This window comes from Eumetopias jubatus, unplaced genomic scaffold (genome assembly GCF_037043125.1).
Source record: "Eumetopias jubatus isolate StellerSeaLion01/CBP00866 unplaced genomic scaffold, mEumJub1_p1.0 scaffold_10, whole genome shotgun sequence".
Taxonomy (NCBI): Eukaryota; Metazoa; Chordata; class Mammalia; order Carnivora; family Otariidae; genus Eumetopias; species Eumetopias jubatus.
The window spans coordinates 54,887,100-54,912,591 of record NW_028274816.1 but is presented as its reverse complement, the minus strand read 5'-3'; the positions used below and the strand labels follow the sequence as shown (position 1 = coordinate 54,912,591).

At 57.2% G+C, this 25,492-nt stretch overlaps 1 protein-coding gene across 2 annotated transcripts; it reads left to right on the top strand.

The window, feature by feature from the left end:
- Positions 1-1,992: 1,992 nt before the first annotated feature.
- EXOC3L2 (exocyst complex component 3 like 2) lies at positions 1,993-23,047 on the top strand. Of its 2 annotated transcripts, none has more exons than XM_028087878.2 (12): positions 1,993-2,015; positions 5,620-6,158; positions 9,349-9,982; positions 12,059-12,170; positions 13,366-13,467; positions 13,569-13,669; positions 13,884-13,994; positions 15,208-15,343; positions 18,495-18,617; positions 19,117-19,272; positions 20,087-20,208; positions 22,444-23,047. In XM_028087878.2, exons 2-12 carry the CDS (start codon positions 5,636-5,638, stop codon positions 22,730-22,732), a joined length of 2,409 nt encoding a protein of 802 aa, XP_027943679.2. In that variant the 5' UTR covers positions 1,993-2,015; positions 5,620-5,635; the 3' UTR covers positions 22,733-23,047. The 2 variants fall into 2 exon arrangements, with proteins under 2 accessions (XP_027943679.2, XP_087883306.1); XM_088027180.1 differs by lacking the exon at positions 1,993-2,015 and adding an exon at positions 2,673-2,683.
- Positions 23,048-25,492: the final 2,445 nt, after the last annotated feature.

Here is a 25,492-nt window from a genome sequence, read left to right as displayed (position 1 = left end):
CTTCCCAGGCTTAGCAGGGAGAGCTGCAGTTCTCCAAGGCACCACGAGGGGGCAGCAGATCCCCTCCCTCCACACACCTGCCCACCGCACCTCAGGCCCCACCCCGGCTCCCCGGACGCCAGTACTGGCCCCACCCCACTTTCCAGACGAGGGCACGGAGGCTAAATGAGGAGGGAAGCTACAAAATGCTGAACCTTAAAAATGATGAGCCTGCTTCTCCCTCTGCTTGCTGCTCCCCCAGCTTGGGCTCGATCTCTGACAAATAAATAAATAAAATCCTAAAAAAAAAAAAAGAGCTCTCTCTGCCCCTCCCCCCTAAAAAAGGGTGAATTTTTATGGCATGTGAATTATATCTCAATAAAAAATTAAATTAAAAAAAAGAGGAGGAGATCTGACACCTGTCCCCGCCCACAACAGGCCGGCTGGTTCCAGCCAGGGCTACTCACCGTCTTCTTCTGATTACCTCGATCCACACCGACCTGCTGAGGACAAAGCCTCCCCCTCCCCTCTTGGCCACTCAAGAGGCTCCTTTCCCAGGGCCCATTGTCTGGCAAACCGAGTCCTTGATCGGAAGCCTTCAGACCTTGGAATCTTAACCCCTGACCCACTTCTGCCAGCCGGAGTGTCTACAGAGCCCTTCCTGGGGCCGGGGACAGAGCAGTGATCCCTGAACCCAGCCCTGACCCTAATCCCACACCAACCCCAACTTTGTCTAGGCACGTGATCTCTTGTCCCAGGCCTAACACCTGGGATGCTGTGCCTGAGCTCCTGAAAGACCCCCTAAACCTAAAACCTTAAAAGTAACCCTAATCCTGCATCTAACCCCACCCAATCCCCAACCCATTCCTAGCCCCCACTGCATCTGCTTATACGCATCCCCAACTTCCAATCCTTAGCTCTAATCTATCCCCATGTGTGCACTTGGTTAATAAATCTCTAGTGAGCACCTACTATGTGCCAGGCACATATCTAGGGATATAAAGATGAACAGGGTAAGCAAAATATGCTTCGAATTCACATTCCAGTGGGAGAGTCAGAAACTCTACAACGGAGGGACACCTGGGTGGCTCAGTCAGTTAAGCGTCTGCCTTCAGCTCAGGTCATGATCTCAGGGCCCTGGCATCGAGCCCTGCTCAGCGAGGAGCTTGCCTCTCCCCCTGCTTGTGCCCTCTCTCTCTGACAAATAAGTAAATAAATAAATAAACAAATAATAAAATCTTAAAAGAAAAGAACTCTACAAGGGAGACAGAAAGCTTATCATTCAAATTGAGGAAGGTGATATAAAGGAATTGACCAATCAGAGCCGGTCCCTGGGAGAGAGAAGGGATGGGGGGCGTTGTGGAGAAGAGCTGCTGCTGCTCAGGGAATGTCTCCTTTGAGGAACAGATGCTGGAGCTGAGGCCAGGATAATGTCGAAGGAGGGAGCCATGCAGGGACCCGGGGACAGGGCCTTTTTAGGCAGAGAGAACAATTCCAAAGCCATGCCCAGTGCCACCCCCTTTCGGCCTCTAATCCCAGCTTCTGGGCCAGCAGAACCTTCCTCCCTGTCTCTACTCCAGAGCGAGGACCCCGAAGGAGAGCTCTGGGCCCGTGTCCAGCATTGGGTGTCTCCCCAGGGTGCCCAGGATGGTGTTGTCACCTTGGAAGGCGTGAAGAGCAGGCAGGAGGGGGGGCCGATTCCGGGTGGGGGCGAGGGTAGGGGCCGGGCTGTGGCCTTGTCCTTCCCAGCCCAACCCCAGCTTGGCCTAAAAGGGCAGACAGATAAAGAGTCCTTCCCGCCCCTGGCCCGAGAGAGGGAGGGGTTTCCTGACAGGAAATTGACCTCCTCTAACCCCCCCCCCCAGTTCCAAGTTCTAAGCAGTTCTAACTGAAGTGTCCTCAGGGCAGGACAGTAGCCTCAGGGACAGAAGGACCAAGGCACTGACTACGAGGTGAGTGTGCTGGAGGAGGGGGCAGGACCCACATGCCCCCAACCCGGCCCCCCCCCCCCCCCGATCTGGGCTGGACCAGAGGTGGTGAGAGAACACATGCCCTGGAGCCAGGAGAGGCAGGGGGCAAAGAGAGAATGTGGGGTCTGACCTCAGGAGGGTGCCAGCGAGAGGGTAGGAGGAACTGGGAGCAGGAGGAGGGTGCAGGGAAGAATTTGGGGGCCCTGGGGATCCAGAGAAGCTTCGAAGAAGCAGGGAGAGTTTGGACCATCAAGGGAGACGAGACCCGAGCCATGGCTGGGTCTGATGCCCTCTGAGTTCAGGTGGGAAGACCGGCCAGAGAGGGATGGGTACTCTGCTCCATCCCCAAGAGATGGGGGCTTGGACATGGGAGAGAAGACAGGGCTGGGATGGAGAAGGAGCAGGAGATGGGGTTCAGAAGGAAGGTGTGCGTGAGCTTGAAACAGGCTGGGCTGGTGACAGCATTGTTCTGGGGCAAGGTCTGGGTGGAGGTTGTGTGGTTGGGGTCCAGTGTGGACAGAGTGTGTGAGGGCTGTTCTCTGATACAGACTTGGGGACTTCTGCAAACGGGTCAAGCTGCCCGCCGAGGGTTTAGGGCTTTGGGGGAAAAGGCTGGCAGCACGGAGGAGGAGGGGGGAGGGGAGGGGGAGGAGCCGGAGCCCAGAGAGGGAAGCTGGTGGCCGAGACATCCTGTGGGAGGTCGGGAGGCTGGGGGCTTGAGGGATGCCTCGGAAGTGAGTCAGGGGCCGGGCACTGGGAGGCAGATGAGGGGGCTGGAGGGGGCAGGATGTCGGAGCCAGTTTGCAGCGGCGGGTGTTGGAGCCAGGAAGGGGAAAGGCGAGGGGGCCACTTTTCAGAAGATGTTGCAGTGGGCTCTGAGGATGTTGGAAATGGTTTGGGGGTATGGGATCCAGTTTGGGGATGGATGTGGGAGCCAGTGGGGGAGTGGCAAGTCCAGTTTGGGTAATGTTGACTTCTGTTAGAAGGAAGTGGGAGCCCCCTGTTTTGCGGGGGAGGTGGGGTTTTGGGGGATGATGGAGGCAGTTCCTGGGGGCGGTGAAGCCATTTGGGGTATGAAGCACAGAGAAGCCTGTTTGGAAAATGAAAGGCAGAAATCGGCGTGTGGCTTGTGTGTGTGTGGGGGGGGGGGTAGTATCGATTCCCCACAGCCATGGGGGCTCCAGGCAAGGGTTGGCATGGTGACTGCCTCCCTGGGGGACAGCCGACCATGGAGACTGGAGAGAAGCTTGCGGGACAACAGCTGAGGTCTAGAGGCTGAAGTCAGGCAGGAAAGAAGGGGGTCTCCACCACGAGAGGAGATGCTCTTGCTCACAGCCCAGCCAACTCAGGGCCCTTTGAGCATCCTTCCAGATGATCCACGCAACCCCCCCACCCCGACCCCCAACGCCTGCCCAATCCTGACCCTGTCCCTCACCTGCTCAGAACCCGTCCCAGTTCAAAACCACCTACATGGCCAGCAATAGGGGAACGTGTGAACGGCTGACAGCCCATACAGGTTTGCCACAGCCCTACGGTAGAATAGCACGCAACAATTAAGAGAAATCAATTAGAGTCGCAGAGAGAGGCATGGCTACATCTCACTTGTGTGTGAGCCAAAAAACAGCCATCGGACAGCAAGTTGCCGGATACGCATAGTATGATAGCATTTATAGAGAGCTTGAAACCACGTGCAACAATGCATTATTTCTGGCTGCAAGTCTGCGGAGGCATAGACTAAAAAGTCGGCTTGGATGGGGAGACACACATTCCGGATCTGCTCTCCTTGGGGGAGGGCTAGGGCACGCAGGGTCAGGAGGAGAGTCGGGGGGCTTCGGTGCATCTGTAATGCTTGATTCTTAAATAAATAAATAAATAAACAAACAAATAAATAAATAAACAAACAAATAAATAAAGCCAACCTGAACCAAATAGAGAGCATGTTTGCCTTAGATGCTGCTAGGATTGGAGGAACAGGGGGTGTTTGTTTTCTAATTTTTTCTGAATTTCTGAATGTTTGAACTACTTCATCATTTTAAAAAGCGCCCTTCCGTGGCTCCCCAGTGTCCTCGGGAAAAAGCCCAAGTCCCTCCTCATGGCCCTTTGAGGCCTTGCATGTCCTGCACTTTACTGACCTCTCCAGCTTGACTCCTCCTCACCCCCAAGGAATGAGGTCCTTCCCTCCTTCCCTTGTTTCCTGTTTAGCACCCATTCATTTCCTGAGCGCCTGCCCTGGGAGCTGGGGACACAGCAGTGACTGAGACAGCCTGACCCTGACCTCTTGGGGCTTCACAGTCCAGTGGGGGACACAGATTCATCCCCAGACAGTGACAACTCAGGGTAGGCAGGGCTGGGATGGGGGAAATCCCGACAGGGGCGACTTGACTTAGCCTGAGCATCAGGGAGGGCTTCCTGGAGGAGGGGGCTTTGGGGCTGAGTCCTGAAGCATGAATGGAGCGGGGAGAACAGGTCTCCCTGTAGAAGGATCAAGACAAGTGCCGGCACCCAGGAGCCTGGAGCAAGGAGGAGGAGAATGTGGGATAGCATTGGTGAGGAGCAGAGCTGGCCCAGGAGGGCAGCTGAATTTTGTCCTGAGGGCACTGGGGAGCCATGCAAGGTTAAGAGAAGGAGAGGGAGCTGGTTTGTGCTTTAACGAGGTCTTCAAAGGTGGGCTGGGGGACGGGGGCAAGACAAGAGCCTGGAGACGAGGGAGGAAGTGGAGAAGCCAGAGGGGGCTTGGACTGGGGCAGGGGGCCATGGAGAGGGAGGAGATGAGGGACTTAGGAGGTGGGATGGGCAGAACTTTGGAGATTTTAAGCCCCAAGAGGGCAAGAACTGGGTCTGCCTTGGCCACCACTGTGTCCCCAGTGCCTTCACCGGGCAAATACCTAGTGAGGTTTTTTTTTGGGGGGGGCAGGGGGAGGGTAGTAAAATATATAAAACATAAAATTCACCATAGGAAGCACTTTAAAGTTTACACTTCAGTGGCATCTGGTGCATTCACAGGGTTGTCAACTGTCACCTCTCTGTACCTCCAGAACATTTTCATTTCCCAAAAGGAAACCCAGACCCATTAAGTAGTCACTCCCCAGCCCCCCTCTCCCAGTCCCTGGCCACCGCTCATCTCCTTTCTGTCTCTATGGATTTGCCTGTTCTGGACATTTCCCAGGAAGGCTTTGCTCAAGGAATGCACAGGGTGGGCTGGCGGGACGGAGGAGACGAGGCGGGTGCGTATGTGTGTGACTGGCTGTCTGGGTAGGTGGTGGGGCCCGAGTGCCTCTGCAGCTCTGCCCTTCATGGGCTGTGCCAGCTTGGCAAGGACCTTTCCCCTCTCTGAGCCTGTTTCCTCATGGAGTAGGAGGGTCCACAAAGATGATGAACCCTCCAGGCAGGAGTAAGGCAGGGAAAGGGCCTGAATGCCAATGCTCAGGGCGGGAAGGCGGGGGGAAGAACCCCAGCCCCTGAATCAACAGGTCTGGGTCCGAATGCTGGCTTCGTCCCTGATTCGCTCTGGGACCTTGGGCATCATCTGCAAAATGGGCATGATAATAGCACTAACCTCATGGGATTGGCGGGTGCTCAGACTAGGGACTGGCACGCGGAGGCCTTGTCGTCAATCATCAACACCACTACTGTCCTCAATCCTACTGATGGTCTGTTATGTTTTCCCCAGGTCCCCACCTGTCAAAATGCCCATCCTGAAGAATCTAGGGGTGGCAGACTCCAAGGTGCCCAGGGCGGGGACCCTGCCCCTGAGGTCCTCTCGGAACCCCTTTGAGGAAGTTCCAGGATTGGAAGAAGAGGAGGTTGGGGAGCTGGGGACCCTGTCCAATGGAACATCTTGTCGCCGCCGGGCCACCCTGGAGAAGCTGGCTGGCCTGGCCCCCTTCCGGTTGGGCTGGACCCCTGGCCGGCGGGCAGGCAGCCCAGGAGATGGGCAGCCTCGCTCTTTCCTGGGCCGCATGCTGACACCGGGGATTCGCAGGAGCTCAGCAGATTTTGGCCTCCTGGCCAGGCTTCAGGGGACCCGAGCCCAGGGCGACGAGGAGGCGGCTGGGGAGGCTGCCCGGAGACTGGCCTTTCTGAGACTGGGACGCGGGCCCAAGCCCCGCCGGGCGTCCCTGGCCGAGAGGGTGGTGCCCGCAGGCGAGGCGGCTCCTGAGCCGCCGCCCAAGGTCCCCGAGCCCCTAAAGATGAAGGAGCCTCTGTCAGGTGAGTCGGGAGCCCCTCCCCACACCTGACCTCCACCTGTGACCCCACCTCCGTTCGCTTCTCCAACTTCTGTCTGCCCACCTCCATGTAGGACACCAGTCCGCCCCCCGCGGCGCTCCTGGCCTCCGTCACCACGCCCGGGCTCTAGCTCCGTCTCCACACCTACCCCCAATCCATCCCACTCTCCAGCCACCACCGGCTTCAACCTCACCCCCATGTCCTGTGATAAGCGAATCACCAACTTTGGTCCCATTCCCTCCCAATCCCTTCCCTACCCCCAATTTCAACCCTCCTTCCCTCCCTCCCTTCAAATTTTTTTAAATGTTTCTTTTCTTTTATTATTATTATTATTTTTTTTTTAATTTGAGAGAGAGAGAATGAGAGATAGAGAGACAGAGAGAAGAGGGTCAGAGGGAGAAGCAGACTCCCTGCTGAGCAGGGAGCCCGATGCAGGACTCGATCCCGGGACCCCAGGATCATGACCTGAGCCGGAGGCAGTTGCTTAACCAACTGAGCCACCCAGGCGCCCCCTCCCTTCAAATTTAACCTCCAACCCGTCTCCTTTCAAAGTCGCCACATCCAGCCTTGACCTTCTGCCTCTCCCTAACCTCCACACCCCACCCCCTTCCCATCCCCAGCCCCAACCCTGGCCCCAGACCACAATGCCCACCTCAACCTCCTTCACCCCCATTCTCTTCGCCTTTTCCATCCCACTCTGAACCCCAACCCTAACTCCATCCCAGTCCCAAACCCCCAGCCTCCATCTTTAACTTCATCCCTACCTCAGCTCACATCCAAGCTTCATCTCAAACTCACTGCCATGCCCAGTGCCTACCTTCCACCTGCATCTGCCAGCTATGTCCCCCACGGCCTGTGTCCGGTTCCTGGGGCCCCCATAGTCATCGAGTCCCACATACCAGGTGGCTTAAACTATCGAAGTCTATTCTCTCGGTTCGGGAGGCTGGAAGTCTGAAATCAAGGTGTCAGCAGGGCCACACATCCTCAGAAACTCAGAGAGGAACCCTTCCTCACCTCTCCCTGCACCTGATGCTTTGCCAGCCAACCTGGGAGTTCCCTGGCTCGCGGCCACCTCACTCCTGTTCCCTTGTCTCCACACGGCCTTCTCACTGTGACGTCACATCATCTTCCCTCTGTGACGTCACATCATCTTCCCTCTGTGTGTGTCTGTCTCTGTGTCCAAATCTCCCCTTTGTATCTGAACACCAGTCATACTGGGTTGGAGCCCACCTTATGACCTCATTTTAACTTGATCACCTCTGTAAAGAACCCGTCTCCAGATAAGGTCCCCATTCTGAGGCATGGGGGGGCGGTTAGGACTTCACACTTCTTTTTTCTTGGTGGGGGGGGTGCAATTCAACTCAAGACACCATTCTCAACTCCAAACTACCCCAAGCCCCAGTGTCTTCTTCAATGTCTTTTTGGTTTCCACCCCATACGTATTCCAACCCCATCAGCCATCTTGGGACACACCCATGTGCTCATCCCCAAGTCATCCCTTTGTCCAAACACCATCTTTAACCATCACTGTGCCCAACGGCGCCAGGACAACCACCCACCCACCGGGCCAGTGCTGTCCCACCTACAGCTGCAACTGGGTCCCCAATTTAGTCTCCTGCCCAACCCCCAACACCGGCCCATCTCAGCACCCATCTTCAACCCCAACCCCAAGCTAGCCTCTCCCTTCATTCTCTTTTTTTTTTAAGATTTTATTTATTTATTTATTTGAGAGAGAGAATGAGATAGAGAGAGAGCATGAGAGGGGAGAGGGTCAGAGGGAGAAGCAGACTCCCTGCCGAGCAGGGAGCCCGATGCGGACCCGATCCCGGGACTCCAGGATCATGACCCGAGCCGAAGGCAGTCGCTTAACCAACTGAGCCACCCAGGCGCCCATCCCCCTTCATTCTTAATCCCATCTCTACCCCGACCCAGGGTCCCCGTCCGAACCCCCCATTCCCAACCTCCACCCACGGTCCTGGCCCCAACTCATGTCCTGATTTCATCTTCAAACTCACATCCATCCCCACCTTCATTCACCCCCATCCTCACTCCTAGCCGCCCCCCCCCCCCAAGGCATGCTGCCTCAGCCCTGGGGACCTCAGGAGAGCCCTTTCTGTGCATCCTCTACATCCTGGCCAGAGGCTATTTCAGCCCCGGCTCCCTGGGGACTGGGAGGGCACTTCAGGGAGGTGAGGAGGGGGTGACTGGAGCCCCCGCCTTCTGGAAACGGATGGGCAGAAATAGCGCTGGCCAGGAAACAGTTTCTCTGCCAGGGAGGAAGTGGAGGGGGGTGGAGGTGTCGGGGTAACCCTGGGCCGCCAGGACCCTCCCTTTGCCTTCACTCAGAGGCCTCCCAACCCCATGGGGCTGGCTCTCGGGGGAGTCTGAACTCAGAGCCTCAGATCACCCCCACAGCTATCCCACCCCCAGAAGACCCCGGTCTCTGGTCTTGCTAACCTCTCCCCACCTCCAAGCCTCCACTCTGCCCTCTGATCTGCTCTGCCCTCCAAGCCTTCTCTCCACCCTCTCCCCCCACCTGGCTCAGACTGGCCTTCCCCCAGCCCTCCCATTGCCCGGATCCCTTTCTCCAGCTCTGACGCCCTTTTCCTGTCCTCGCCCCTCAAATATCCTGACCCCTTCCCACATCATACCCCACTTTCCAATACCCTCTGCCATCCCCTGCCCCCTGCCCCTTCCCCTTCTGCCTCAGCCCCTTACCCCCCCCTTCCCCTGATCCCTCCCCATCGTCCTCCCCCTCCCAACCTCTTCTTAGTCTCCGGATGACGCTCTGGTCCTTTGACCTAGCTCCCTTATCCTGACACCTAACCCACGGCCCACCCCCCCTCCGCCCGCCCCTAACCCTCTCCGGTCCCCTCTCCCAGGTCCTGGCCCTCTCCCTCACCTCCTCCGCGGCCCCTCTCTCCCCGCTCCTCCCCTTCTCCTACCCCTCCCCGGTCTTCCTGTCCCCACTCTCCTCTTCCCCCCCCCCGACCCCCGGGTTCCCCTCTCCCCCCCCTCCCCCCGACCCCCTTCCTCGCCCGACACCCTTCCCTCAACTCCTTCTCCCGGAACGTCCCCGACTCCTTTCTCGGCCCCGTCCCCTCCCCCCTCCCCTCCCCCCACCCCGCCCGCCCGCTCCCCTCCCCCTGACCTCCCCGCTCTGCCCCCACAGTGCTGGAGATCCTGAGCCTGATCCAGCAGCGCGAGCTCGCGCGAGCCGACGAGCACATCTTGGAGCTGGAGGCCGAGGAGCTGGCGTCGTCGGGGGGCGGCGCGCCCGGGCCGCCCGGGGCCGAGGGCGCGGGCGGGGGCCGCCGGGCGCGGGACGTGGCGCTGCTGTACGAGGCCCTGCAGCGCGAGCTGTGGGCGCTGGTGCGCGAGACGCTGGCTGGCCCCGGGCCGGGCGCGGGCGCCGGGACGGGCGCCGTGGCGCAGCTGGGCCAGGTGCTGCTGCAGGAGGAGGCGGCCGACGGGCGCCGGGGGCCGGGGGCCGCCCGCAAGCTGCGCGCCCGCTGGGCCGAGGCGGTGGGGCGCGCGGCGCGGGAGCGCCTGGAGGCGGCGGCGCCCGGGGCGCCCGGGGGCCTGGCGGGGCAGCTGGAGGCGCTGCGGGCGCGGCTGCTGGAGGATATGGGCGGGGTGCGGGGCCGCCTGGCGCCCGCCTACCCCGCCGGCCTGGGCGCCTTCGGCGTCTACCTGCGCGGCTACCACGGCGCGCTGGCCGAGTGGCTCGGGGCCGCCGCCCGCCGGAGGCTGCCGCTGCCCGACCGCTACGCCCTGCTGCACTGGCACAACCAGGTGTACCCCAGGTGAGGCGGGGCCGGCGGCCCCCGGGTCGCCCAGAAGCATCCCCCCCCTCCCCCGCCAACACACGCTCCCCCAGCCCCTGGCCTCTTCAGTTGCAACAGCTGGCTCCCCAATCCTAGAATCTTAAAACCGTTGGCCCTTCCGGTCCTCGGCGCTGGTGACATTGACAATCCGAGCCTCCGAGCGCTGTCCACCGTGCCCGTGCTAGAACCTTAGCGACATCGGTCCTTCCAGTTCTCAAACCTCAGCACCTCCCAGTCTGAGAACCTTTGCCCCGTGGACCCTTCCAGTCCAAGGACCTCAGCATCATCCCCACTGCCGTCCTTGGACGTGTAGCCCCGCCCACCCTTCCTTGGCCTAGAATTGTGGCACTGGTGATCTTTCCAGATCTAGAACCTTCGCATGGTGGACACTTACACCCCTAGAACCTTAGCACTGTGGACCTTTCCGGTCCCAGAACCTCAGCACCATGCCACTCCTGCATCCTTAACCCATCGATCCTTCCAGTTCTCAGCACTGTGACATTTACAAGCCGAGCCTCTGTGCGCTAGCCACCCTTCCGCGCTAGAACCTTAGCGACATCAGTCCTTCCAGTTCTAACACCTCGCGACCCCCAGCCCGAGGACCTCAGCGTCTCAACACTTCCACCCTTGGAATCATAGCGCTGCTCACCCTTCCAGGCCTAGAGTCTAAGCATCATGGATCCTTCTCGTTCTAGAAGGCTTGCGTTGTTATCTTTCCATTCTTAAAATCTTAGCACCATTGACACTTCCAGGCCTAGGACCTTCCCATCATTGACACGTATACTATTAGAATCCCAGTACTGTTCACCCTTCTGGTCCTAGAATTTAGCACCGTTGACCATTCTCATCCTAGAAGCTTTGTACCATTGACCCTTCCAGTCCTAGTACCTTAACACCACTGACTCTTAAATACTAAAACCTTAGCACCAACATCCCTAAAATCTTGGCAGAGTCGACCCTCAGAATTCTAGAACTCTTACACTGCTCTCTCTTTAGATCCTAGAGCATTAGCCCTGTTGATTCTTCCAGTCTTAGAACTTGAGCACTGACACTTTCAATCCTAGAACCTTAGCACCAATGAGACTTCAAATCCTAAGCCTTAGGCTCATTCCCTCTTTAGAGTCTAGAACTTTGATACTGTGGATCCTTCCAGCATTAGGACTGTAACACTCTTGGTCCCTTGAATTCTATGACCTTAGCACTTAGAACCTCAGCACCATCGATGCTCCCCGTCCTAAAATCTTCACACTGTCGAGACTTTGGATCCTAAAACGTACCCATTCTTGTGGCCGGGGGATGGAATATGGTTAGCCATGACTTGGTCACCTACGGACTCTGGGGAAAGGGAACTGGCCACACCCAAACCACATGTTGGCGAGCCAGTGGGGTGGGTGGTTCCTCAAACAAGATCATCCTGCTGTCACTAGAAGAATGGGGAAGCAACAGCTAGTGACATCGACTTCCCAGATCCCCTTTGGGAATATGTGTTAAGGACACTCTCACACCACCTATGAGAGACGAGGCAGGACAGGGAGTCTGGAAAGCTTCCTGGAATGGCGGGGCAGGAGTAGGAAGATGGTGCTTCTGGCTGAGAAGATGCCACGGGCAAAAGCTTGGGGTGCGTGTGGGTGGTGGGGGGCGGATAGGGAGAGTGACGGTATCACACAGGGCAGTGTGCAAGACTGTAGCATCGGGGAGTGAGAGCTAGACCCGGGAGGCCTCCAAGGCCAGGTGAGGTGGTAGGGACAAGGAGCGGAGGCGGGAGGGAGGTTCTGTCTGGTGAAGCTGATCATGGGAGAGATCTTGTGTGCCAGACCATCAAGCCTGGACTTGACCCCTGCAAGTCTTGCCCGGACACCATTCATCAGGGAGCTGACTCAGACAGCTGGAGCCAGGGGAGCAACAATTCCAGAGACTTCCTTTGAGGGATGAGCAAAGCTGGCCCCTAGAGAGGAAGGGAGGAGCCCAGGGTCACAAACACCCTGGGTGTGGAGGGTTTCAATTGCCCAGATCCCCCTCTCACAGACCTCCCTGTCTCTTGTCCCCCACTCCCAGAGAGGTCCTAGGGCTGGTGGACCTGGTAGCCCTGGAGAATGGGGAGCTGGGGCCCCTTCTGTCTCCCGGCACCCTGCGGGGCTTGGAGGATGAATGTGTCACAGATGTTAAGGTACTGGGGGACTTGGGAGCAGAAGGGACTCTGCAGGGAGGGAAGGGTCGCACTGGGCTTGGGGGCCTCTCCTCTCCCCCTTTGGCTACTCCCATTTCCCTTTTCCCTTTGTGGACTTCTGAGTTCTGCCCCCAAGACACAGAAACGCAAACCCGTACCTATTACTTGTGCCTTGGGTTCAATGTTGTTACCCAAGCACGCAGCCAGGCATAGAGAGCATCAGTAAAGGTTTGATACATTCTGATACTTCAAATCCAAATCGTAGAGCAAGAGTCAGTCACAGAAACTCAGCTCACGGTCCCAAAGCCTCACGGAAGGAAGGCATCACAGCAAGCCCTGGACACAAGCAGGGCAGCCGGTCAGCATGGTTAATAACTGGCCAGGTATGGGCACCAGTCCGCAGGATGGTCCGGCCACGAGCACCCAGCCTGGCCCCAGGGCTGTTTCCCACCTGAATTCCAGTCCTGCCTCAGCCAGAGAAATCAGAATCTTTGTAACCTAGAATCTAGGTTGGAGCCTAGAATCTCAGACTCCAACATACCTAGATTCTCAGATTCATTGAAGGGAACAATGGACCAGTGAATCAGAGATGCATAAATCTTAGGATCCCAGACCCTTGGAATCCTGGAATCACAGAATCTGACTCTCTTGAGCAAATTGTTTTGCAGAACCTGGGGAGACCATTGAATAATGAGAGAATAGACCCTCAAAGTCTCTGGCTATCGGAGGAAGCTTAAAACTCCAGACTCTTTTTTTTTTTAAAGAATTTATTTATTCGATTATTATTCGAGCCACAGAGATACAGACAGAAAGAGAGAGCATGAGCAGGGGGAGAGGCAGACAGAGAGGGAGAAGCAGGCTTCCCGCCGAGCGGGGAGCCCGATGTGGGGCTCGATCCCGGGACCTTGGGATCATGACCTGAGCCGAAGGCAGATGCTTAACCGACTGAGCCCCCCAGTAGCCCCAAAACTACAGACTCTTAATATCAAGCTCCAAATCGTAGACTTAGGGATGCAAAGTGCTGGGGAGGTTTTCTGGTCCAGGCTCCCTCCTCAGCGTAACCTTTACAAGCTCAGGAGTAGAACCAAGAGCTGCTTGGGGCTAAGGTGTAGGGACCAAGGGGGAGGGGGAGAAAAGGAGGGAGAGGGTCCCAGGCGCCCCTGACTCCTGCCTTTCCCCCACCTTCCCACTCCAGGCTCAGACACGCGCAGCCCTGCTTCGGGTGCTGCAGGAGAATGAGGAGCACTGGGGGAGCACGGAGGACCGGCCCAGCAGCCTGGCGCAGGATGTGTGTGAGGTAGGGGGTGGGGAAGTGGAAGGAGAATCAGCAGGAAGGGTTCCCCCCCCCTCGGGTGGGAAAGCAGGACCTCTCCCCTCCTCACCCCTTCTCCTCTCCAGCTGCTGGAAGAACATACAGAGCGAGCACCCCGCATCAGCCAGGAGTTTGGGGAGCGGATGGCCCACTGCTGCCTGGGGGGGCTAGCAGAATTCCTTCAGAGGTATGGAGGGCTGGGGGCAGGGGGACAGGGCTGGGGTGGGGAGGCATCAGTACCCAGGATCAACAGAGAGAGGAGAGATGAAAGGGAACCAAGTAAGGATGGGCAGACGCTCTTCAGTGAGGATCACAGGCTTTGCGGGGCTGAGCGCCCAGCAAGAGGCCCTCCTCCAGCGGCGCTCCATCTGTCACGCACCCTCCCTTTCTCCTGTCACCAGCTTCCAGCAGCGGGTGGAGCGATTCCATGAGCATCCAGGAGTGCGGGAGCTGCTACCTGACACCTACATCAGCAGGACCATCTCCCTGGTCAATTGCGGGCCCCCACTGAGGTGAGAGCGCCCAGTGTGTGTGTTGAGGAGGGCCAGTGGCCGTGACAAGCTGAACTGGGGCAGGGATCCCAGAGCTGGCCCAGAGTGACAGGCACATGGGGCCTTAGAAGCATAAAACCCTAGGGAGTCCTGGAAAGGACCTAAGCATCACAGAGCCCTAGAATTACGTACGGAGCGGAGTGATCAGAACACTGGAGTGTTCTAATTATAGGAACCTAGAAGCCAGACTCACACACTCTAGGAATTACAGATTTTTTTTTTTGCCTTTTTATCTTACTCTCCTTTTTTTATTAACTTATTTTTCATGCATTTGAAAAATCGGGAATGCATTTACATGGTTCAAAATTTGAGATACAATAGGGCATAGAGTGGAAAGCCGCCCTCCTCCACCATCCCCACCTTCCTTATTGCTAGAGTCTGCCATATCTTTGCTGGGGCGCTTGATATATTTACCCGTAAATACGTGTAAATAAGCGTATGCATGCATATGCATACTTCTTGCATATGCATATTCGTGCACATTCATATGCACATTCCATATATATATATAAAAAACAAGTAAATATATTCACTGTGTGAATACATACTATTCCTTTTCCTTTAAAAAAAACCCCCACAAATGGTAGACTACTGAACACACTTTTGTGCCTTTCCCCTTAACAGCTTGGAGACCTTCCTGTTAGCACGTGGAGTTCCCACATTTCCTTTTAGATCTGAACTGTGTTCCACTGTTTGGATATACCATCACGTATTTACTGTCCCCAGTGAATGGAGAGTCAGCTCCACCCTTTGGCAGAGAAAAACCTGGCACACCTGTCAATTCCCACAAACGTGGGGACTCTGAAGGACATATGGCTGGAAGGGGGCTCGCTGGGATTTTGGGCAGAAAATGCCAAGTTGCCCTCAGACCACGTTAAGGTCCTTTCAGTGATGGAGGGTCATCATTAAGAGAAGTGGGAAAGGTAGGATTTTAGAATTAGAGATGTTTAGAATCACATTCCACAGAGCTTCCATATGCCCCTAGCCTCCCAGACACCCCCTGATATTGCTCAGCCCCTGGATTCTCCCCAGAGCCCCTGACTTCCCCCAGCTCCCCATCTGACCTGTCATCCCTGTCCTCACAAAATAGAGTCCATCTAAGGAGGAAGAGCGGTCCAGGCAGTTGAGCAGAATATTGGAGCTCCTTGACTTGTGGCTCCTCTGATCCCCACAGGGCTCTGGCAGAGCGCCTGGCCCGGGTGGGGCCCCCCGAAAGTGAGCCGGCCCGGGAAGCAGCTGCCAGTGCTCTGGACCGTGTGACCCGGCTCTGCCACCGAGTCCTGGCTGACCTGCTGTTTCAGGAGCTGCAGGTGAGTGAGGCAGGGGGCTGGCGGGGGGTGGAGTGTTGCAGGACAGGGGAGCACCCCGCCAACCTGCAGTTCCTCTCAGCCCATGAGTCAGTGTTCAGGAAACAGGGGGGGGAGGGAGGTAGTAGGGGGTGATGGCCTGTCATTTGGGGGGGTAAAGGGGGGTGCAGGAAGGAAGAGAGGGGAGGATATGGTCAAGGGGAGGATGGAGAGCCACCAGCAGAAGGGGCCTTGGGGATTGGGTGGAGCCCCTCCCCACTGAGGCCCCCCAAATCCCTGCCCAGCCTCTCCTAGATCCCGGAGCCCTATTTACCTCCGGGCTCCTGCGCATGCCAGAGGGGCGCTGCGGTCGGGTCGGAGGTGGGTGAGAGTATGTGGGGAGGGCGGTGGGAGTCCCCGGGAATGAGAGAGGTGTGTGTATGCCTGGTTGTAACGCGTACTCAATCCATGCCGTGCACCCAGCTCCCTCAGAGCAAGAGCCAAAGTCCTCGCTGTGGTCCCCAAGTCCCCGGATGATGATGAGCTGACCCTTCCCTCTCTGACCTCGCCTCCTCCCACCTGTCTCCTCACTTACTCCGTTCCCACCCTCCCAGCCCCCTCACGGTTCCTTCACACGACAGAGTAAAGCACCTTTGCACTTGCTGATCCCTCTGTTGGGACCCCTCTTCCCCCCCAGGAGCCACATCACTCGCTCTCTCCCCTCTTTCAAGCCTTGACAGCTGAGTCTCACCTTCTCCCTGAGACCTCCTCGGACCGCCCTATTTAAAATAGAAGGCCTAGGGGCGCCTGGGTGGCTCAGTTGGTTAAGCGTCTGCCTTCGGCTCAGGTCATGGTCCCAGGGTCCTGGGATCGAGCCCCGCATCGGGCTCCCTGCTCGGCGGGAAGCCTGCTTCTCCCTCTTCCATGACCCCCCTGCTTGTGTTCCCTCTCTCGCTGTGTCTCTCTCTGTCAAATAAATAAATAAAATCTTTAAAAAATAATAAAAAAATAAAATAGAAGCCCTGAGAGGAGACTCCCTTCCTCACTCCCTGCGATGTTTTCCTCCAAGCACTTGCGGCCACCTGCGCTCTGCTATGGCCTTTGCTTTTTTTTCTTTTTCTTTTTCTCCCCCTCCCCAATCCAGCTCCTCCCACAGGAATGCTAGCTTCTCAAGGGCAGGGTTTGTTGGAGTGTTTCTAAAATAACTTTTTATTATGGAAAATTTCAAACATACACAAAAGTAGGCAGAATGATAGAATGGCCCCCCGGTGGACCGGTTCCAGCAAGTTGTCAAGGCCTGGCCAGTCTTGTTTCACCTCCGCCCCTGCCCCCCGCCTGCCCCCAGATCCCCGGCATCCTGTCATCATCCATCAACACTTCAGCCGGCATCTCCAAAAGATAAGAAATCCTTTTTTAAATGAACATAACCACAGTGCCGTTTTCATACCTAACACAGGGAACAATACTTCCTTAGTATCAGCAAATATATATATAATATATATTAAAAATATGTAGCAAATACCAGAGAAGTATTCAGGTTCCCCTGACCTGCTTACAACGACCAAATGCTTAGAGTTTTGTTTGTCTCCTTCCGCGCTGTGTCTCGCAAGTGTTCTCCATGTGTCCCCAGCCATCCCCCCATGGCTGAGCCATAGGAAGGGCTCACACAGTGTTTGTTGAATGACTACATGGATAGGTGTGTGCGGGAAAGTGAGTGAGTGGGGGGATTATGGGGGTGCTAGGAAACGGGTACGGTCTTTGTTCCCGGCCTGCCTGCGCTGCTTCCAAGTAGGGGGACATGGGGCAAGTTACTTGTCCTCTTGGGGTTTCAGTTTGCTCATCTGGAAAAACGGGCACAGGAATTCCAGGCTTCTGGGGGTGGTGGTGGGCGCGGGGGCAGTGGCTTTGAGGAAGCAATGGGAACATGGCTATAGAATGCTTAGCTCCATCCTGGACGGCGGGTCCTGGCTGATATCTTGCGAAGAATACAGGGTTTATAGCAACAGTGACACGCCCTGAGCCAGGCACATGAGCTTTGGCTCATTTAATTCACACCTGCTTTTCAACAAAAGGCCCCATCTTGGGAGGTTTGGGCAGCCGGGTTACTGTTGGAATGAGAGAGCAGGAAGCGGATGCGGGGCAGAGTTGGGGTAGGACCTGCTTTAGACACCGTGGACGCCAACCCCGCATGTCCATTCCCCAGGGTCCACCCAGATCGCAGCATCTGCCCCCACGACCCCCAGATCCATCTCAGGGACAGACCCACTGCCTGCCCCGGCTCTTGGATCACGTTCAAGTGCCTCCCTTCCCTCCCCCCAGAGACATCCTACGAGTTCTATCTGGGCTCTGCTTTCTCCCTCCTCACCCCTCTTACTTCTTTCCCTCTTTCCTCTCCTTCCAGCACCCCCCATTTCCGCCTCAGCCTGGCCCCTCCCATTGAGATCTCCGTAATGTATAAGCCTGACCCTCTCTGTCTGCTCCCAACCTGCAATGGCTCCCCAGTGCCCTCAGGAGGAAGCTGGGACACCTTACAGCCCTCTGTGCTCCAGCCCCAACCACTGGCTTTGCCACATCTCCGTGTCTCCCTGTCACCTGTTCCGGCTCCGGGGGTCTGTGGAACCGAGCAGTCCCACGGGACCCCCTGCTTGAAAGAGCCACGGCTTGGTTTGCTGCCCTGCCGCTGCTGTCTTGAAGTTATCAATAACTTTGAACAAGGGCCTTCCCTTTTCATTTTGCTCTGGGCCCCACAAATTATACAGATGATCTTGCCAGCCACACTGACCTTCTTTCTGATCCTCTGACATGAAGGCTCATCTGAAATGTGATCCGCCTTCACAGGCTGATGGAGCCACTCCCTCCCACACCCCTCACCCGGCTAACTGTGACCATCCTCCTGGCCCCAGCTCTGGTGTCCCTTCCTCCAGGAAGCCCCCCTCGACCCTCTGTGCTGACTCAGGCACCCGCTCTGGGCTTCCTAAACTCCCGGTTCCCTCGTCCCAGCCCTGACCGCTCTGGGTCCATCTTTGGGGATGGTCTGCCTCCCTCCCTGGACTGTTCGCCCCAGGAGGGCACAGCACAGCACTGCGGGTCCAGCTCTCTTCTGTGGAATTGGTAAGTGGAGAAAGAGGGTGGAAGGGAGGAGAGCTAAAACCATGCTCCATTCTGTCCCACCCAGCCCCACTTCAACAAGCTGATGCGCAGGAAGTGGCTGAACAGCCCGGAGGCCCTGGATGGCATCGTGGGCACGCTGGGCGCTCAGGCCCTGGCACTGCGCAGGATGCAGGATGAGCCCTACCAGGTGCGCGGGCTCGTCGGGGGGGGGGGGGGGAGGGATGGGCGTGAGAGTGGGGGAGCGGGAGCGCGCCGCAGGGGGAGACCCCTTGAAGGTGCGGAGCGGCTCTCTCAGGGTGAGATAGGCGGGGCTCTGCGCGGGGTCTGCGGATTGGCAGAGGCGCGGGTACTGGGGTGTCGGGTGCGGCGCGCCCAGGGTTGGGGCCTCTGCGAGGGAGAACTCCGGAGAGTGGGGAGAGGGCTGGGACGCCGCAGCCTTTGGGGGCCGGCAGGGGGTGTCGGCGAGCCGATTAGGGGGCAGAGAAGGGTGTCATCCGGCAGGACAGAGGTCACCCGTCGGGAGTCGCGAGGGCTGCTTGGGGGGCTGGGGGCGACGAGTGGGCGCGGCGCCCTGTGGGGTAGGAGAGGGGTGCCCGTGGGGTGCCCGGGGTGGGCGCGGGCGGGTGAGGAGCAGGGGAGGGCGTCACCGGCTGCTCACCAGCCCTCGCGTCTCCCCCGGTCCCCAGGCTCTGGTGGCCGAGCTGCACCGGCGGGCGCTGGTGGAGTACGTGCGGCCCCTGCTCCGAGGACGCCTGCGCTGCCGCTCGGCTCGGACCCGCAGCCGCGTGGCCGGGAGGCTCCGGGAGGACGCGGCGCAGCTGCAGCGCCTGTTCCGGCGGCTGGTCAGTGCGGCCCGGGGGCGGGGGGCTCCAAAACCCCGGGAAAACCTGGGCTGCCGGGAATCCCCGGACCCGATAGCCGGGGCGGAGGGCTTTCGAGGAAGGCCTTCACCCAACTTTCAGTCCACAGTGATACTTTGATCCTGGCCCTGCGCGCGTAAAAATCGGCTTGCTCCCGGGGAAAGCTCGTCTCCGGGCGCAAACCGGCATCGTGTTCCCTGTGCCTGGTGGTGGGGATTCGATCAGTTCAGTCCTGCGAGGTGCTTAGGGCCCTCCCCGGCCAGTGCTCCCACTCCCTAAAACAGGAGCTGTTCTGAGCACAGAGAGAGGCTAAACGCAACAGAAACCCGAGAATCTTGGCGTTCCCAAATCCAAGAATGTAAAATGACCAACTCTTATTTGTACCCAGTTGTAATCAGCAGGACCGGAAGGGCTTCACTCATCCGCATTTCCAGGACTTTCTAGTCTGCAGTACTTGGAATCGGGGGGGGGGGGGGGAGCGAGGGCTGCGTCATCTTACTGAGAACGCAGGGAGGCCTCTCACACAAGTAATCCAGTTTCCCCTAACGGTCACCTTTTGCAAACGAGGACTAGGTTTGGAGGGGTGTCCCCGAGCCCCAGATGGTCTGCAACACTGGGAGTAGATACATTTCGATTGCATTTGTCTTCACATTTCCGAAGCTTCCAGGTCCTCCCAAACCTCTGATCAGGCCTGTCCTCTGCCCGGCTTTACGGAGAGAAAGAAGGCCAGGAGGGGTGCGGTTCACAGGGAGCGGGACCTAGGGCCAGAGTATGAGCTTGGAGCCTTCCCCTGCAGGAGTCCCAGGCCTCGTGGCTGGACGCCGTGGTGCCCCATTTGGCCGAAGTTCTGCAGCTGGAAGACACGCCCAGCATCCAGGTGGAGGTGGGGGTGCTGGTGCGGGACTACCCCGACATCAGGTGAGAGCCCCCAACCACCCCCAGCGCCGGCCTGGGTCCCTTGTTGCTGGCGCGGCCGCCGCCGCCAGGTCGAGGACTCCGGGCCTTGGCATCCGTCCTGGCGTTTCCTGCTCTTGGGCAAGGGAGGGAGGCGGCGAGCGTGTCTGATGGCCGTTTCCTGCTGGAACCAGGGCATTATTAATACGATTTCCCTCCTCCTCCTGCCGCCGCCGCCACCAGGGCTCGCAAACAAACAGGCAGTCACAGGAAGCCCAGGGCAGGGGGGGCTCGGGGCCGCCGGCGGCAGGAAGGGCCGGCCCAGCCGGGGAGCCGCGGGGGACACGGGGACACGCACGGGCACACGGGCGCACACGTACTGGGGACAGTGGCAGGCGCCGCTCAGATCCTGGTGGATCATTTCCTCTCTGTGGGACCCTCTCCGAGCCTCTCCCAGGGGGATAATAGCCCTCTTCCCATAGGATTGTCGGGGGTGGAATTCTCCATCATCCGGCCGCATCAGCATTACCCTCATCATCCACAGGGGCAGCAGCACCAAAGACCAATTCTTGTTTATTGAGTCCTAGGTCAGACCTAAGAAAGCATGGTATCAGCCCACTCTATAAGTAAGACCTATGATAAGTTATTTTAGAAAATGATATGCAAGTAAAAGGCAGTGCTATTCTAAATGCTTAGCATCCTCTGAGGCAGGCAGGAATTAAGTAGATTACCCCAAATGCTACAGCTAGCAAGTCGCCAAGCTGGGACCTGAACCCTGGGGCAGGCTGGCTCAAGCTGGTGCACCTGATCACCGCCCCCCACCCAAATGCGATTGGTGGTGGTAGCCCTGCAGAGCTCTTTGGACTCCCAGACGTTCTGTGTATGGGGAGAGACAAAACCCCACACCACCAGGGAGTGAGGCCCCAGCAGGGTTTAGGCTCCAGGGCTGAGGACTTGGGGTGGAGGGTGAGGATTCTGGATGCAATGCAGGATGGACAGGTCTGGCTCTGGGGTGTGGGGCTCTTTGTCCTTGGGAAGACACAAAGGCCTGTGGAGTCCTTGGCGGGGGTGGGAATCCCAGCCTTCCTCCTGGATTGGGGTTTCTGATTTGGAATCTGCACTTGAACATGAAGCTCAGTTTGAAAGCTCTCAAGTTTTGGAGTGGTTCCAAAGCCAACTTTGTGGAGCTTGTCTGAGCTGGAAGTCTCTTGAGCCACATTTTTGGATGAGCAAATTTTGGAGCTGTGGTGATTCCAAACTGGGGATGTGGGGAAGAGAAGACGCCGAGCTGCGTTTGAAGGGGGTAGTGAAGGCCCCAGCGCTCTGTCTGAAACGAAAGTTCTGGAAATGACTGTTCGGTTCAGGCTCTTGAGTTGAAACGTGGTGATGGTCCTGCAGTTTTGGACCCGCCATCTGTTGCAGAGATACGCGTGAAGGGAAGGCTTGTTGTGTCAGATTTAAGGGCAAGGGTTGGAAAATAGAGTTAGTTTTGAGACAGAGTTTCTGGTTGAGGGCCCCCTGCCCCAAGGTTAATTTTAGTTCCGGAGTGGAACTTTGGTTGCGCAGGATTCTGGGGATAGGATGTGGGGGGGGGGTGAAGCGAATGTTCCAAGGGGATGGAGGTGCTCTCATGGATGGGCTCTGGGTTGAGAGCTTGAGTTCGTATATACGGGCTCTGGAACTGCAGGGGTGGAGAAGCTTCCAGACCTGGCCTGGGGGTAGGGGGGAGGTGAGGGTTCAGATGGGAATGTGGACGAACCCTTCTGGGCAGCATCTGAGTGATGGTAGGGGGCTGTTGGAGGTGTGAATGAAGATGAAGTGAGGGTTGCTGCTGATTCTGGGGCTTAAGCAGGTGTGAGGGGACCAGAAGGAAGCCCAGAAGCAGTCTGAGCCGAGTTGGGGCTGAAGACTGAAGGCTAATCAGGAGCTAAGACCAGGGTGCAAAGGAAGACTCCTGTGCTGGGTATAGAGGTGCGGGTTCTGGAGTCAGTTTGGAAATGGTTGCTTAGGGAAGTTCTGGAGGGCATGCTGGTAGGAGGAGGGGCTGGGAGGACTAGAAATGGGGAGGGAATGGGGGCTGGGATGCGGGGAGGGCTGGGGGGCTGCTGGTCTGGGGAAAGAACCTGGAAGGGGGCTTTAAAGGGGCTCCAGAGCTAAGACAGGTTCTGCGACGGATGGGGGCCAGATGGGGCTCACGGGTGGGCTGGTGTGCGTCTCGCACGGAGAACCCCATGCACCTGTCCCTTCCTCTCTCCCCAGGCGGAAGCACGTGGCAGCCCTCCTCGACATCCGAGGCCTGCACAACACAGCCGCCCGCCAGGAGATCCTGGCTGTGGCCCGGGACCTGGAACTGTCTGAGGGGGGAGCCCTGTCACCCCCTCGGGACCGCGCCTTCTTCTCAGACATCTCCGTGCCCCGCCCACCTTTCTGCCTTGGCCTCCCTCTCTTCCTGGGCCGCCTTCCCCTCTCCCGGCTGGCCAGGCCTGATTTGGCCTGTCTGCCCCGCCTTCGGCCTCTGTCTCCATCACGGCCCCCTACCCAACGCTGAGACTGTCCCAGCCCTCCACCTCAGTGCCCCCCATCTTTGCTGCTGACAAACCGTCCTCCTGTATGGGCTCGCTCTTGACTCCCTGCCTGGGACCACAGACCTCCCCCCACGGGGGGGATGGAAAGATCCTCAGAAGTCTTCTCGGCCACCGCTACACCCCCGGAATAGAAGAGAAGCAGGCCGGAGGGAGCAAGGACTTTCCCAAGGCCACGAAGCTCATTCCCAGCACCAGCTCCCGGCCCAGTGTGCAGTGGGGGGCATTTTGGAAGGCTCTGCAGAAGTATCCCAGGCCCCCCCTTTCCCCTCACCTCAAGGTCTGGCCCCAGTCCAACGTATTAAGGAATGTACGATACTTAGAATAAAGAGGTTTCTATTTAACACAAGGAAGGGCTGAGTCCCCAGTGTGTGGGGGAGGAAGGACCGGGGGCAGGGCCCAGGGCCAAGGGCTTCTCACACACCCGAGGCTGGGCTGGGGTCCAACTCCTGGGCAGGGCAGGGGAGGCTGAGAGAGGCCCCACAGGCCAGAAGCAGACAAGGTTGTCCCATTTACCCCGAGGCCCCAGGCTGCGGGACTCCGGGGCAGGCCCTCGGCCACTCTTGGCCAGGGTCCCTCGTTTCGTAAATCCCAAAGTGCCTCTCCTTCGTTTCTGGGCCTGGTAGTTCCACCTTGGCACACCCCACCCCCCTCCATCCATCCTTAGCCGGGAAGCTGTGTCAAGAGAGGAAGGAGGTTGGGGGCAGGGCTGGCGGCATCCAGGGCGCCCTCCTGGGTTGATGCAGGAAAATCTCAGGGTGGGAAAAATTCCAGCCTGATCCTGATCCCCATGGAGACCTTGAGGTCACCTCCCTGCTGACCCCTGCCTCTCCGGCCTTGTTGGACAGCCTATGATGGATGCTTCCTGGTGTGTGTGTGTGTGTGTGTGTGTGTATGTGTGTGTATGTGTGTGTGTGTGTTCTCCCTGAGAAGTGGGAAGGAGGAGGCAGCCAGGGGTCAGCTTTGGGGCTGGGGTTGGAACCTCACCCACATGTGAACTCAGGAAGGTGGGGACTCAGGACTCTTAGAGCCTCTGGGCTGTGTGACCTCGGGCAGGAAGCTGCCCCTCTCTGGGGAACCACTTAACCTCTCTTTCCCTGGGCCAAGGTGAGCCATCCAGAGGACGTACCCCCCTCACTTCCACTCCTAAGAGGACACTTTCAATGTCACTGATGTACAACAGAGGAGTTGAGGAATGAACGACGGGTTGCAATTTGTAGGCATTTCACGAAGGACCTGTGAACCTCAGTGTAGAAGTATTCTTTCCAGATTTGGGTCCCCCATTTAAAAACAGCTTTATGGAAATGGGATTTGCATGCCAGACAATTCATCCCTTTGAAGGTTCGATTCAGTCACCCTTGGTATATTCGCCGATTTGCACAACCATCACCACACTCAATGTTAGAACATTGTCATCATCCCCCAAAAGACACCCTGTACCCCTCAGCTGTCTATCCCCCTCAGGCCCTGGTGACCACTGGTCTACTTTTTGTCTTTATAGATTTGCCTATTTTGGACATTTCATATAAATGGGATCATAGAGTGTGTGTGTGTGTGTGTGTGTGTGTGTGTGTGTGTGTGCGTGCGCGTGTGTGTGTTAAGAACACTTAACATGAGAGGGTCGTCTGGATGGCACGGTCAGTTAAGCATCCAACTCTTGGTTTTGGCTCAGGCTGTGATCTCAGGGTCCTGGGATCAAGCCCTGCATCAGGCTCCATGCTCAGCGTGGAGTCTGCTTGAGATTCTCTCTCTCTTCCCCTCCCACTCGTGCTCTCTCTCTCAAATAAATAAATAAAATCTTAAAAAAATAAAGAACACTTAACATGAAATCTGCCCCCTTTTTTAAGATTTTATTTATTTATTTGACAGAGAGAGACACAGCAAGAGAGGGAACACAAGCAGGGGGAGTGGGAGAGGGAGAAGCAGGCTTCCCGCTGAGCAGGGAGCCCGATGCGGGGCTCGATCCCAGGACCCTAGGATCATGATCTGAGCTGAAGGCAGACGTTTAATTGGCTGAGCCACCCAGGTGCCCCGAAATCTGCCCTCTTAACACATTTTAAAAAAAGTTTTATTTATTTGAGTCATCTCAACACCCAATGTAGGGCTCAAACTCACGACCCTGAGATCAAGAGCCACACTCCTCCGACTGAGCCTGCCCCTTACATGTCTGAACACAGTATTGTTAACTACAGGCACAGGGTCATGCAGTGATCTCTGGAGCTCGCTCATCTTGTATAACTAACATCATCTCCACTAAACAACTCCCCATATAACCCGGCCCCCTCCCCTGGAGTCACCCTCCTCTCCTCTCCTTCAGTGGGTTGGAGGATTTGAGAGAGCTCATAGAAGTGGAACAATGCAGAATCTGTCCTTCTGGGACTGGTGGATTTCCCTAAGCAGAAAATCTTCCAACTCCATCCATATTGTCACAAAGGGTCAGGATTGCCTACTCTTCAGCCTGAATATTATTCTGTTGTATGGAGAGACCACATTTTCTTTATCCATTCGTCTGGTGATGGACATTTAGGGGCTCTTTCCATAGTTCGGCTCTTTGTGAATAAACCCATGGTCTTTTGCGTCTCCCTTCTTTCACTTAGCATGATGTTTTTGAGGTTCACTCATGTTGTAGCCTGCATCAGTATGTCCCTCCCTTTCACTGTCAATGATATTGCAGTGTATGTATGCACCACATTTTATTCATCCACATATCGGTGGATGGACATTTA

What these genes read in the sequence shown, in the direction of transcription:
- EXOC3L2 (XM_088027180.1), top strand. An exon ending in GATGAAGGAGCCTCTGTCAG is followed by an intron (nt 6,159 to 9,348) that starts GTGAGTCGGGAG and finishes CTGCCCCCACAG; the next exon opens with TGCTGGAGATCCTGAGCCTG. An exon ending in CACAACCAGGTGTACCCCAG is followed by an intron (nt 9,983 to 12,058) that starts GTGAGGCGGGGC and finishes CCCCACTCCCAG; the next exon opens with AGAGGTCCTAGGGCTGGTGG.